The sequence below is a fragment of the Eucalyptus grandis genome, chromosome 11 (assembly GCF_016545825.1).
Source record: "Eucalyptus grandis isolate ANBG69807.140 chromosome 11, ASM1654582v1, whole genome shotgun sequence".
Lineage (NCBI taxonomy): Eukaryota > Viridiplantae > Streptophyta > Magnoliopsida > Myrtales > Myrtaceae > Eucalyptus > Eucalyptus grandis.
Window position 1 is genome coordinate 44,500,529 of NC_052622.1, and position 13,227 is coordinate 44,513,755.

The 13,227-nt window shown below is 38.7% G+C and overlaps 1 protein-coding gene across 1 annotated transcript; it reads right to left on the reverse strand.

Moving 5' to 3' along the window:
• Positions 1 to 923: 923 nt before the first annotated feature.
• Positions 924 to 12,026, reverse strand: LOC104426624 (histone acetyltransferase GCN5). The gene is given in 14 exon segments (XM_010039744.3): positions 924 to 1,250; positions 1,325 to 1,466; positions 3,163 to 3,256; positions 3,426 to 3,523; positions 4,292 to 4,346; positions 4,879 to 4,947; positions 6,362 to 6,461; positions 6,893 to 6,936; positions 8,271 to 8,439; positions 9,318 to 9,389; positions 10,336 to 10,416; positions 10,685 to 10,749; positions 11,230 to 11,795; positions 11,798 to 12,026. Coding segments are annotated over 14 exon segments (1,683 nt in total). The 5' UTR covers positions 11,856 to 12,026; the 3' UTR covers positions 924 to 1,180.
• Between the last annotated feature and the right edge of the window lie 1,201 nt (positions 12,027 to 13,227).

A 13,227-nucleotide genomic window follows, 5' to 3' on the forward strand; every position in this document is an offset into this window, starting at 1 on the left:
CGCAACCCAAATCTAGGTCCGGTGGGTCGCAACGAGGTCATGGGTCGCCGGAGGTCACAGCGATAGACCTCGCCGCAAGCGACCTTCGCATCTGGGTCAAGGCGACATTGCAGTGGGTGGCCTGGATTGTCGTGACCTTCGGCGACCTTCGCGACCCAAATCTGGGTCATGACGAGGTCGTGGGTCACTGGAGGTCACTGCGACCGACCTCACCGCGACCTAGGTGACCAACGCGACCCAGATCTGGGTCGCCCGACTAGTCGGCGACGATCACCGAGGTGCGGCGCCTCTCTCCAACCCGTCGCCAACCAATCGCAGCCTCGCCGGCCGACATCTAAGACTAATGAAGAAGAAGATAAACAGTGGCGTCAGGCCTTCCGAAAATGCCAAAAGCCCAAGGCAACCTAGGACCTGCCTTGGGCTTTCAACCTTTGGAAGGCCAGCATTTCTTCAAGGCAGGTCTCGAAAATATTCCCAAACACCAAATATTTGCCCAAATGGGCTTTGGACACCCAAAGTTACTTGGCAAAGCTGATGCCAAACGCAGTCAAAGCCTTTTTTCGAGACACTTTGGTACTGCACATGGTACATACCCATCTAAATTCAAATTCCTGTGTATATGGCCGCAAATTTATTTTTTTTTTGGTCAAAAATATGGCCGCAAGTTTACAACACATAAATCACCGCATAATCACCACCTGTGTGTCGACCTGAATACATGATCGAGAGACAGAATCGTGATCCATGATGATGAACCTGTTGAAGCACGAGACTCTAATATAGTGATTTCCCATATCTGTACATCCGTTTACCGGGCCAAGGCAGCCAGATTCTGCAAGCTTCTACGTTCTCTCGGGCCTAGACAAAAGTTTCAGTTCTTGGCGTCACCAAATAGCATCCATTGTACAAAAGATGACGGCCTATGTCGCACAAATGATGTGAACGGATTTTGAATTTCATCTACCAGAGTTAGAAAGTGAAAAAATTCATATTTACATTACATTACATTAAGGGAACTGGAATTTCAGTTTTACGAGTAAATATGACCATCGGCCTTCAGTCCTATGGTCAATTGGAGTTAGTTATCTCCCCAGAGCAATCATGAATCAGAAGAAGTATCTAAAGCTCCACATATCCAAATAGAGAGAGTTAAGGTTGGGACCTCCAGTCTCTGAATGCTCTACTGTTGAATTTTTCCAGCACCAGATTGAAGATTCGATTGTACCTTGCTCTGGAAATGAGCTTCCAGCCTGCACGTATAGTAAATCATTTCATCTGACATAAAGGTGACAAAACACAGACAACAAGGACTAACGCAGTATACCTAGTTGCACATTTGAAGTATATAGTGTCGGGGGAATTGTAGGCGCGTGCATTAGCAAACATCCTCTTGGCATCTGCAATGAACATCTCAAGCGTAACATAATATTGCTCTGAATCCACCCTCTTAGTCATTGTCTTCAAATCTGCAAAACCATGATGAGTTGTGAAACTGTTACGACTCGATAGCATGTGCACAGTAAATTTTCCAATGCCACAATGAAGAGTATAAGCATAAAACTTGAATTTGCGCTTCTCATGACAGTTAGACACCATCATGTCTCTGCTGGATTTTCTTAAATCTGATCATATGGCAAGCTGGCAAAGGCTTGCTTTAGCAGTTGCAAACGCTGGGCTAATTCCAGTTAGGTCCAACTAGTAAACTAAACTACAATTTGCACGAGGGAAAAAGTCATGACATATTTGTGAGGATATGACTCCCCTGCCTGGACAAGGTTGGATCTCAGGTGATTTCCTCTAACCAGTTCTTCAACATAGATAGCATCCCTCTGGGGACCCCAATTCAGGATGCACATCCCAGGTCAGGTGATTTGCTGATGTGGATTACCATGGCAAGCTGTGTAGATCACAAGCATGGCAACAAACTTTGCCACCTCGGATGATGAGCCATCACAGCAAGGGCAAAGTAGCCACTGCTACTGTGCCCAGCGTCTACTTTGACCCTGCCCACCTCTTTCTTGAGAAGAGATGGAAAATACACTCCATACATCTAGTTTCATTCAAGTACCAGATTCTAGCCTGACTTTGCCACTAACTTTGCAATAAGAAGGCTAACGGACAAGTTGCTTGAACCAAAAAGCCAGAAATTGCCCAGCTGTTCATCATTGAAGCTGTCTAGCAGGATTATAGCAAGAGGAAGAAAAAGGAACGACTTAATGAAATGAAGAAGAGTGGAAGAGGAAAAGAAAGAGGAAATATTCTAGCCCATGATCTGGTATTGATTTATCAGTAGTAATTTTCTGGGCCTTGTCATTAAATCGTTGAATGCAGCTAGTTAACTAATATAACAGTTACCTGAGATGTTTTTATTTCTCTTTCAAGTTAGATAACAAGCACTTTTTTTTTGGGATTCGGCTAGCGGTAACACTTCACATAAGCCTAGACAACACAATCTGGGCCATATTCAGCCCCCTAGTCTTATTACTTAATCGTTCCCAACTGTGTGTTCCAACACATGTTGCTAACCAAAAACCAAAGAGCTGTACCCCCACATGTACCACGTTTGTAGCCAATGTCATACCGTGTTCCTCAACCCATAACTCGACCTGCAGTGCGTCCTGCATCATGCTTCAGGTAACTGCGTGGCCCTAAAAATATATATGTTTTCTGTATGAACTGCCAGAACAGACCAGGAATATGCTTCAACCCTGCCAAAAAGCTAGCGGACAGCAATGCTGACGGATTAAGTCATAACATCTGAACATCAGACCCTATTTCTTTATTAAACTTGACATTTCACACTTTACATCTATGCGCCAAAAAAGATAATTGGCCAGATGTCCCCATCAGTTTTGAACTGCCAGAACAGACCAGGAATATGCTTCAACAGAAATATCATGATGACTATCGTTGTAGAACTGACAGTTAAATGAAGCCTAATTCTCAGTGAGCATTCCAAGCTGCTCACCAGTGAAAATAATTGGCCAGATGTCCCCATCAGATGCAATTCCGGCAACTCATACACCATAATCAGTACTAGAATTTACAATTTTAGCTTAGGCATGCAATTATGAGCACACAAGAGATTATATGCATGGACATTAAAATGCAATTTCAGGTAAGGAAATACACTTATTAAAACAAGTTTATCCTGGTTCTCACCCATAGGGTCTTTAATTATGTCATAGTAATCGGGGACCTCACGAGCATCAACTGGTTCCTTGAATGGCCAGGCATCAACATGTTCATGCATTGCCTGTTTTTCATAAGATATGTTAAAGATAGCTACAACACTGACTCCACCAGCGAGACAGGATGATGGTCAATGAGATTCATGAAAGTATGCACACTGACAGCTGACCAGCTTACAGAGTAACACCATGAAGCAAAATGATAGAAAAGACAAAGAAAGCTTCACTACTCGCCTTCAGAAGTTGGCGCATAAAGGAAGTCAACCGCTTTTGATCACTCAATCCTCTAAACCTAGAATAGCCCCATTGATCAGGTGTCCACCCGGCCTCCCCTACAATCAGATACACCACAACTTAGTTTCCCGAAATTCTCATCTAACAATCTGAGCATAACGCATCTTAAAATAAAAATGATTCGAGCTGAATAACACATAGAATGAATAAAGGAATTGAACGTCTTTCTTGACTGATGTCATATATGGAAATAATCAAAGTGAACATCAAACAAAAATCTACTGCAAGACACAAATCTAAGCACATGAAATTTGGTAAAAAAGTATTAATTTCATCCATGACAGTATGGCTCTCATACCCTGGTCTTGATATTTGATGGTCATTTGGGAGAGGCTCTCGTATTGAGGATATTCTGTAATTCTTCTTCCACTGCTAATTCATTATTTCCTAAACCCCATGCAGATAGGAATCTCTATAATTCCTTAGACATCTCTTACTTTAAAATCCGTATCCTAATTTACAGCGACAGAACAGGTTTTGAGATGACTGTAAAGGGAAATGTTAATATAGTTTTAGAATTTATTATTCAGCACTTGGCTGTACCACATGACAAGTGAAAAAGCAAACAACTTCTCATTAAAGATATCATCTTATTATTGGAAAACATTGACAAGCCGAACTAATCTGATGAGAACCATTGAATCTCATCAAGACAAACAGTACCAAAACATATATGCATGCATGTCATTCAAGTTTTCAGCTCATGAACCAACCCACCAGCTCAAAAATGATTGATAAAAATGAAACGGAAGGTAAGTGAGAAGAAACGTGCCAACTGGAAGTCATTAAAAAGTCAAGGAACTCACTCAAGCCAGCTATGTCCTCAACTTTGATGGATTTTTGGGGAACCCCTGCATCTCTCTAAGCAAGAACTATTCTGATCATACTCAAAGTTCAAAAAGATATACAATGCACAAAAATTCTAGCCAAACTAAGAGAATAGAAGGAAAGATGCAGACACTAAGAAAAGGTTTATTTGCTTTCAACCCGGATACTAAGAAACAAAAAAAGAAAGAACAAAAGTGAATTAAGACTTCTGATTTCCATTGACCAAATTACAAGTACTTGTCTGCTAGAGATGGGAATGCAGGACTTAATTTTTAAAAATTCATCTGATTGCAACTGAAATCACCATGTTCCCGTTTCATGTTAAAACTACTCCACTTCATACATCTCTGTTATGGAGAATTTTCTTTTCCCTATTTTTACCAAAGAAATTAGATACATCGAGCATTTGGGGGAAATCATAACAGGGAGATATCATAGTTTGAGAATTGAAAGAACCTAGCTCTCATGCATTATATCAATTACCTAAATAACACTGTTGATACATCTTCACATTTAAGCACAATAACATGGTACTTGAAAAAGTAAAACTGCTTTCGGTTTATACCTTTTGGAAATCGATCCCCTGGTAGACAATATGACAATTAGAGAGTTCCCTTATCTTTTCATGAATCGCCTACCAAAAACAACAGCATGATAACATGATCAACTAACCAATTTAAGAGTCATAAGCAGCTCCTTGCAGTAATATAAAAATCCAGACTTCAGACTGTAGTTAATAAAATGAAGAAAATCTGGACTGACAATTCTAACATCTCAAGGCAATGAAACGTAAGACTGAATTTCCTAGCAAGTCATAAGAAGAAAGTAAGAGAAGTTTCGCATGACTGCAAAGATATGTTGAAGACATGTACAGGACATGGCTACTCAACCTAATTTTGCTAATCTAAAAACCTTTTCAGCCAAAAATAAAAATAAAAATACAGTGATGTTATAGCATTCTTTACCGATTACAATACTCACAGAATTTGGAAGTATTCAAAAAGTGAGAACTCAGTCTCTCTTGTACAGTCAGTTCTTATATATTAAGTCACCTTTAAGCAGGGACAGCGTGGACAGACATGTATCTGAGGATGTCAAGATCAAAACTGAGGAGAATGTGACTACTGCCATGTGTAAATCAAGAAAATGAGCAACTAGGATTATTGGTTTGTGAGGAATGCACAGACATGGAAATGATAACCTTTGAGAAAAGATGGGTGGTATGGAAGGACTTGAAGAGAGAAGCATTGTAAGTGCGGGGGGAGTGGAACTCACTCTAACAAAACAACAATCCTCTAGTTTCAGGCAGGAGAATGCAAAGAGGTATACATTGTTTCTCTTTGAAGCTAAGTGCTACAGGTTAGTGTTGTCCAGTTCTTTTTTCCATCCATTTCCCTAAACCATCTCATAAGGAAAGATGCCTTCATTTAACAAGCATGCAAATTAAGTAGTTTGTTGCTCAATGCCTTAGATTGCTTTAAATAAATTGCTTTTGCAGATGGAAAATATGCAACCGCTCACCATTTACTCATCCTAATTGTGTCTGTGCGTGCATGAGAGACAGAGAGTGAGATTGTTGCAGTTATACAAATACAAAATCTTCAATTATTTAGTCTCAGGTACAAGATACAGCATTTAACCAATATTTGATTCATAATATATGGAGCAATTTCATGGGAAGATAGTACTGAATGACTATTCTTATCACTAAAATACCCCTAGATCATGAATGGTACAAAACTAGTTAAAAGAAGCCTTATATTTACTGTCAAGCTTTCACATAATTATTGACCCTTACAATCTTCTTACAAATTTGTTGAGATGTTCAATTTCCTGGATATGACAATTTATCTAGCTAAGCTACAGATTTTGGATTAGGCAGACCATATTTTTCATTATACGACTAAATCAACTTATCCAGGCTGTAATTATCTCCTGAAGAAATACTCCTCTGAGCTATTTGAGTTTTGACCGGAATGCAGTTGCTCTTCCCCCTTAACAAGTCCTGAAAAAATAAAATGTCATACATAGAGCAAATGATGCCTTACCTGCCTTTGACGGCGAATCATGGTTGATAAATTTGTATAAGGAAGTTTGGGATCAATTTTGCATTCCATAAGAATTCCCCCATCATAATCTTTGATATACCTGCAACACCAGCAGAATAAACAGTTGCCCAACACTTTTTTCTGCTATTAAATTTATGGCATGTTTGGACCAACTCACATATATAATTGAGAAAATAGTGAGATGTGAAAGTAATAAGACACCACACGTGACAATCATTAGAAGTTTGGACTGTGAAAGATGAAAGTCATTAAAAATTTCATATGTGATGGCACTACAACATGCAAGTGTGAGCACAATATTCCTATGCCTAATTTGTATTTGAAGTGGAGGAATGTAGATTGCATATTTATGAGAATGGATGGTAAACAAGAAGGCAAAAACAGGAGATTGATATATGGAAAGGATATGATAAAAACTTTTGCCTGTGAAATATATTTGTTTGCCTAGTTAAAAACAATGCAACATATGGTTTCCAAACTTCAATTGATATAGAGGTTATGAAGTATCACCCATGCCATCGATCTTTATCCAGGTATATCTCTTTAGTGAAACCCTGCACATGGAGAAAAAGAACCTCCATCAACTATAAAACAAATGATTAATACCTAAAAGTGCCTGAACTTCAATTTATTTGCAAAACTGTTTGAAGCATGTTTTATTTGCAAAACTGTTTGAAGCATGTTAACAAGAATTACCAAAAACAAAGCATCATATGTAATACAAATCAAACTCCCATGGTCAACAGCTTCTATAGATGCATAGCAGCATAAAATACAGATCATGCAAAAGAGAAAGACCCCATCAAAATGAGGGTGTCATAATTTCAGCACAGTGGCATGTCTTCTTCTCAGGTCATTCTGAAATAGTTAAACACCAAAATCTGAGCCACCCACATATCCAGAGTCCTAATTTTCAGCCAGGCCACAGTACCATATCCACATTAAACTGGAAGTGAAGAGCACAGAACCTCTCAAAGGAGTAAAAATTCATCAGTAAAAATCTCAATAAATCTGCTTCTAAGTCTACCATCATCCTAAGAGACAAGGAAGACAATCTTCTACTGCATATCTAACAGGCATGGATAAGTCCTGCCAATGACTGCTGTGCAGTTCATTGGCTTGCAATACCTACTTTGGGGATTTTTTTTTTTTAACTGAATTTCAGTGATTTAAAGCAACTATACACCAATTTCGATATTAAAAGTTGAGAAATTGAGGACGGATATCTTGGTGACTGATGCATGCTCTGTGTTGGATAGTTGACAAGCAGCTAGTTTTAAACATTAACTGACTGGGTTACTATCTACAACTAAGAGGTGGTCAGCAAGATTTGGGCATAAAAAAATGTTATGGTTGTGAGAATGAGGAAAGAAACAGAAAAGACACGAGTTTGACAGATTAGCAGTAGAAATTCCTGCAATAAGGTAGGCAGGTTCAAACATCAAACAATGATCAGACCTTAAGCATGCTTTTACAGATTATTTAGCACCCTTTATTTCTTATCAAGCAATTTTTTCATTAAAGGAAAAAAGAAAGTTGCAAGAGCCAGAAAAAATTGAGCTCTGTGCCGACTCAAAGATAAAACTCACCAAATGATCTTAAAAAAAGTTGAGCACGTGTATACAGAAGTCCTTCCCCATTCTTTTCACCAAAATATCACAAAAAACTTGTACTTGAACATAGCACTCATTTTCTGAAATAAAGACGGACCACAACCACTCTTTCATACATAAACTTAGTTCATTCCATTTTTCTTCCCCCTCTTATACATATAATGATAAATAGGACATCCGTATGTATCACAAAGCAAAAACCAGTAAGTGCCATTTCAACATTTTTATAGATAAAGCACAGATCTTAGGCCACAACCGATGGTCAGAATCCAAACCTGCTTGATGAAGTAACCAACAGCATTGTTGTCAGCATAAGTCAGAAAATGAGTTAGCCCATCAACATCACGAGCATGCTGTTTTAAGTGATTCATCAGCCTTGTGCCATAACCTTTTACTTGTTCATCAGCCGTAATTGCACAAAAAGCTATCTCACCAAACTTTTGGCTGTAGTAGTTGAGGAAAAGATAGTTTTAGGCTCAAAAAATCACATCATGTAGCCAAATCAAACATATAAGTTGCCAAATTTCAGTTAAAAAAGAAACAAAGGAAAGGGAGATGAGAGAGAAACATCACTACTCAAAAAAAAGCACCATTGCTAATTCCTTGGTTTTCATTATCTCCATGGTCCACTAGAAAGGACATTTGGCCTGGTTGTTTCGGGACTGGGTGGTTGTAAAACATGGTGGGTTCGATTCCAAGAACAACCACAATAATAGGAAAATGGTCAACTTAATCCTAATGTTTTGCAAAACATGTCCAAACCTTTCTTGCTTCTTCTAAGCCCAACCACGATTTCTATCAAAATTATAATGGAGAATTCTAAGGATAATGTCATGATAGTATCACCAAGATACAAAGTATTTTACTTAATGTTCTGATCATTTAGGTCCATTTAGGCACCCATAAGTCCAAATGCTCTGGGACGAAAAGGGTATTGCAAGAACACAAAGCACTATCACATGAATAAATGCTCATTTACAAGCTATGCATTTAAATAATGCATCTTACTTAAGTGATATTGTTATCCTAGGCTTTAATAACTCCAGGACATGTACATACTACAACAGAAGATCAACAGTACAAATTGACTATTAGTAATTAAGAAGAGTTGAGTGAAGAAAGAAGAGCACTGTAAAATGCTCATTTACAAGCTATGCATTTAAATAATGCATCTTACTTAAGTGGTATTGTTATCCTAGGTTTTAATAACTCCAGGACATGTACATACTACAACAGAAGATCAACAGTACAAATTGACTATTAGTAATTAAGAAGAGTTGAGTGAAGAAAGAAGAGCACTGTAAAATGAAAAAAGACATCACCTGGCATATGGGCGATAAGTGATACCACCAACAACTTGATTCCATCTTATAACCATTACTGACTTGTGATTTCTGCAAACACAATATGAGTATGATCACTTAAAGAAAGAAGAAGTATATTTACCAAAATGATCTTGAGAGAACCATAGGTATTAGGGCCTTGGACATCGAGCAATTAGACAAGTAAAGCTATAGATGGCACTAAAACTGCAAATATATGAAACTTAACAACAATCATAACTAAAAATTTGGCATTGGGTAGCAAATTTTAGCCATGAATAACCTAAGACAAAATATCATGCTCATACTGACATTAGTTTCTATAAACATTTTCCTCTAAGATAAGTAAAGTAAGTTTTCACATGGTCCATCTAGCATTGAAATACAAATGAAAGAGTTTGATTGCCAGGTTATATTATGTGAAACAAAAGAATACCTGTATATTAAGAACATAAAACTTGCTTAGCGACTCCAAAGTACAAAGTCTGACACAGAGATGGACCTTGTTCTACAGTACTATTTTCCAAAGTAACTTACGCCTGTGGCTGCACATTTTTGCCTTGGTGTGACCTCAACAAACTGATAAAAGTGAGTGCCCTCAGGCTTCCTTTAATTTGTTTAATGTTAAATTCGACTCCTTCTTCACCAAAAAAAAAAAAAAAAAAAAGGAATGGCTAAAGGGCAATGCCTTTTCCCTTGATTAAGATCTCTAGCCTGGAATGTAGTTTACTTTGTTACGTGAGAAAATCCTAGTTGTGATGCAGCTAAAAACCTTTTTATTAATCTGATTTTCAGTATCTTATTTTCTTCTACTTCTCTTTTGGCTTTTGTAATGATCGAATTCTAGTGTCGGTCCTTTTTTCTATCCAGTTTCTTGCCTACTGGATATTCTTGAGCGGCAAAGAGAGGAACTCATGTAAAGTTCCCAATATATAACACTTGCCCCACTCAATTTTAGATATATTAGCTTCTTTTAATACAAAGAATGAAAGTATAACATGTCAAGTCATGGTAATACCTGTCCATAACAAGACGCACAATGTATTCCTTTGGCATATTAGGAAGTTGCTTGGCAAAGATATTCTTTAATCCTATTAACCTGAAAACCAAGAGAAACATTGAAGGAGTGAGGCAAGACTCGCTATGGTTTAATGATTTACACAAGGACCTGAGATCCAAGGAAGTTAATGAATGCTCTGTTTTCTTGAAAGTTAAGACAAAGGGGAAGGGAAAATGCAATATTTTACCGTAGTTGCACAAACTTCGCATTTGTAAATGAGGGGGAAAGGAAGGTTTTTGCCTAGAATGGATCACTAAAGCAAACCTCTGCGGGGTTAAATCATTGGATAGATGACAAGATGTAGTACCAAACCATATGCTCATTGACACCATCATTTGAAAGGCACTCAAACTTGAGTCTTCCTGCCTCCTCCTGCAGAATTTAGATAAGCCCTCCCTCAGAAATGAAGTAGCAAAGATGGCTATTCTACACATGTGACAGTTTCTCGAGAGACCTTTTATCACGAAACAATCCTTGATCATGAGGAATCTCCGACAAAAGGACCACTCATTACTTTATCTATACACTAGAGCCATCATCCTTTTAAGTCATACAGATATTTAAAAGGAAAAAAAAAAAAAACAACAACAACAACAAAACATAATTTAAGTGTTTACTAGAAATGTCCAAGATGCTTGTATGATTCGACCGGCACTTTTAGATAGAGAGGGATTTGAGTCTCTTGAGAATGAGCAATCAAATGACCAGACTCTAATGCTTGGAAAAGTACTAGAAGCAACTCTTCAGGGTCTCCCTAAAACGTTTAAATTCAAACCAAACTCAATGCTTCGAAAATTCATCTGATTACTTCCAACTCTCCACCAAGGAAAATTAAACTGCCAAGAATGTTACCTCTCTTTTCAAGTTCTCTTCTCTAGCACTGTAAGCCCCACTCGTCTGTAAATTCTCGGTGAATATCTTCACAGCATCCTCCTTTGGCACAATTCCGGTGCCTGAACCGACGCCGGAGGTAGCAGCTGGCCCCAGAGATCCCACACCGGCACCGTTAACACCGTCCTTGGCGGAATCCTCCTTCTCGACCTTGACCGTCGCATTGCTCTCGATCTTGATCTTCGTGTTCCGGAGCGCGGCCAAGCCCGCGTTCTCGAGACGAGCCGCGGTGAACGTGCGGAGAGAGGACCCGCCGTCGTTTTCCCCGTCGAATTCCTCCTCCTCCTCGTCGGAATCGTCGTCGGAGTCGTCGCCGGCCCCTCCGCCGCGGGCAGAGATGCTCTCGAGGTCGTCGTTGGAGGTGAGGGCGCCGTCGCGGGTGTCAGCCGAGATGGAGGAGGGAGGGAAGGGCGGGACGTGGTCGTCGTAGGCGGCGGCGGCGGCGGCGCTGGCGTTGACGGCGGAGAACTTGCGCTTGAGGTGGATGGAGGAGGTGGCGGAGGCGGAGGCGGCGGAGTGGGAGGGGGAGGGGTTTGGGAGCCGCGCGATCGGTTCTGCGCGGCGAGGTGCGAGGAGTGACCGTCCATTCGAACCGCGGTGTCTCTCTGTCTGTCGAGTTGGCTCCGGCGAACTCGGTGGCGAGTTCGCGACTCACCGAGTTCCAGTGACTTCTGTAGATAGCGGGGTTTTAGCGGTTGGTTTTGCGCGCAGAGAGAGAGAGAGAGAGAGAGAGAGGAAGGAGGAGAGGTGCAGTTACGAATTCAGAACCCGGTCTCCAAACGAAATGCGAGCGGGGATTTTAGGACATGCTCATTTTTTTTTTTTTTTATTTTATCGAAAATATGTTTAAAACTTGAAAAAGTAATCATACGTTGAAAAGTAGATTTATATGTAATTCTTACATGATTTTTTTTTAATTTTGGATAATATTTTGAAATTTAACGAGAGAGCAAGAAAAACTTACTTTTAACTTTTCGAAAATCCCGGGCAGATAAATGCTTTGTGTCCTTTCCCATCTCCTAAAATGGACAAGTTATATAAGATTTATGAATTTTCTTTTTAAATCTTGGCTTGACTAATTAAGCACTTAGGATATACATGATAATCATTTTGTTCTAGAAATTAATTTTTTGCTAGAAATTGATTTTTTCTATTTCTATTCCGAGACAAAAATTTCTCAACAAAAATATTTGTTTAATAACCTTATAAAATCTTTGTTCATTTGATAATAAAAATTAAAATTTGATAATAACATAAAATTTCTTCGGGAGGTTCCAAGTAATAGTCGGTGAAGGTGGCAGGCAACTAGCAATCTAACAAGGGATGAGAGGTAGGTAGAGTAACCATTTGTTCTTGGCACATCCAACAAGCGGGATGAACAACAAAGTGACGAGAGTAAATAATAAGAAGAGTTTTCATTTCTCACTTTTGTTTTAGAAATAAAAAAGTTAAAAAATTTATCTTATGATTTATAATCCAAATATATTTTGGAGTAAAAATATGTTCTAAATAAATAAATAAATAAATAAAATTACGTTACCAAACAAATTAATATTTGAAAAAACAGAAAAATAAAGAAATAGAATGATTATCATGCCCACCCTTATAGAACTTTCAATCACAACATTCTAGTTTGAGATTAATTTCAATCTAGGTTAATTGCTTTTTATCAAAATTAGTGTTTGTACCATACGCATTTTGAAGTTGGACGTTTATCCCTAAAGCCACAATGGGTAGCCATCTAGGCAAATAGAGGAAGGGGGATATATAAAACATGTGCACCCGGATGTTCAGATTATGGAATGATTATTTTTGACTTGAAACGAATTGTGATATATTAAAATGTAAAAAGTAGGCAGCTACAAAAGACACAGGGTTGAATTGGCAAAGAAATTGTTCCCCCCATTATTGACTATTGAATTATGGTAATATCGTGCTTGGCTCATTAAGAAAATAGCA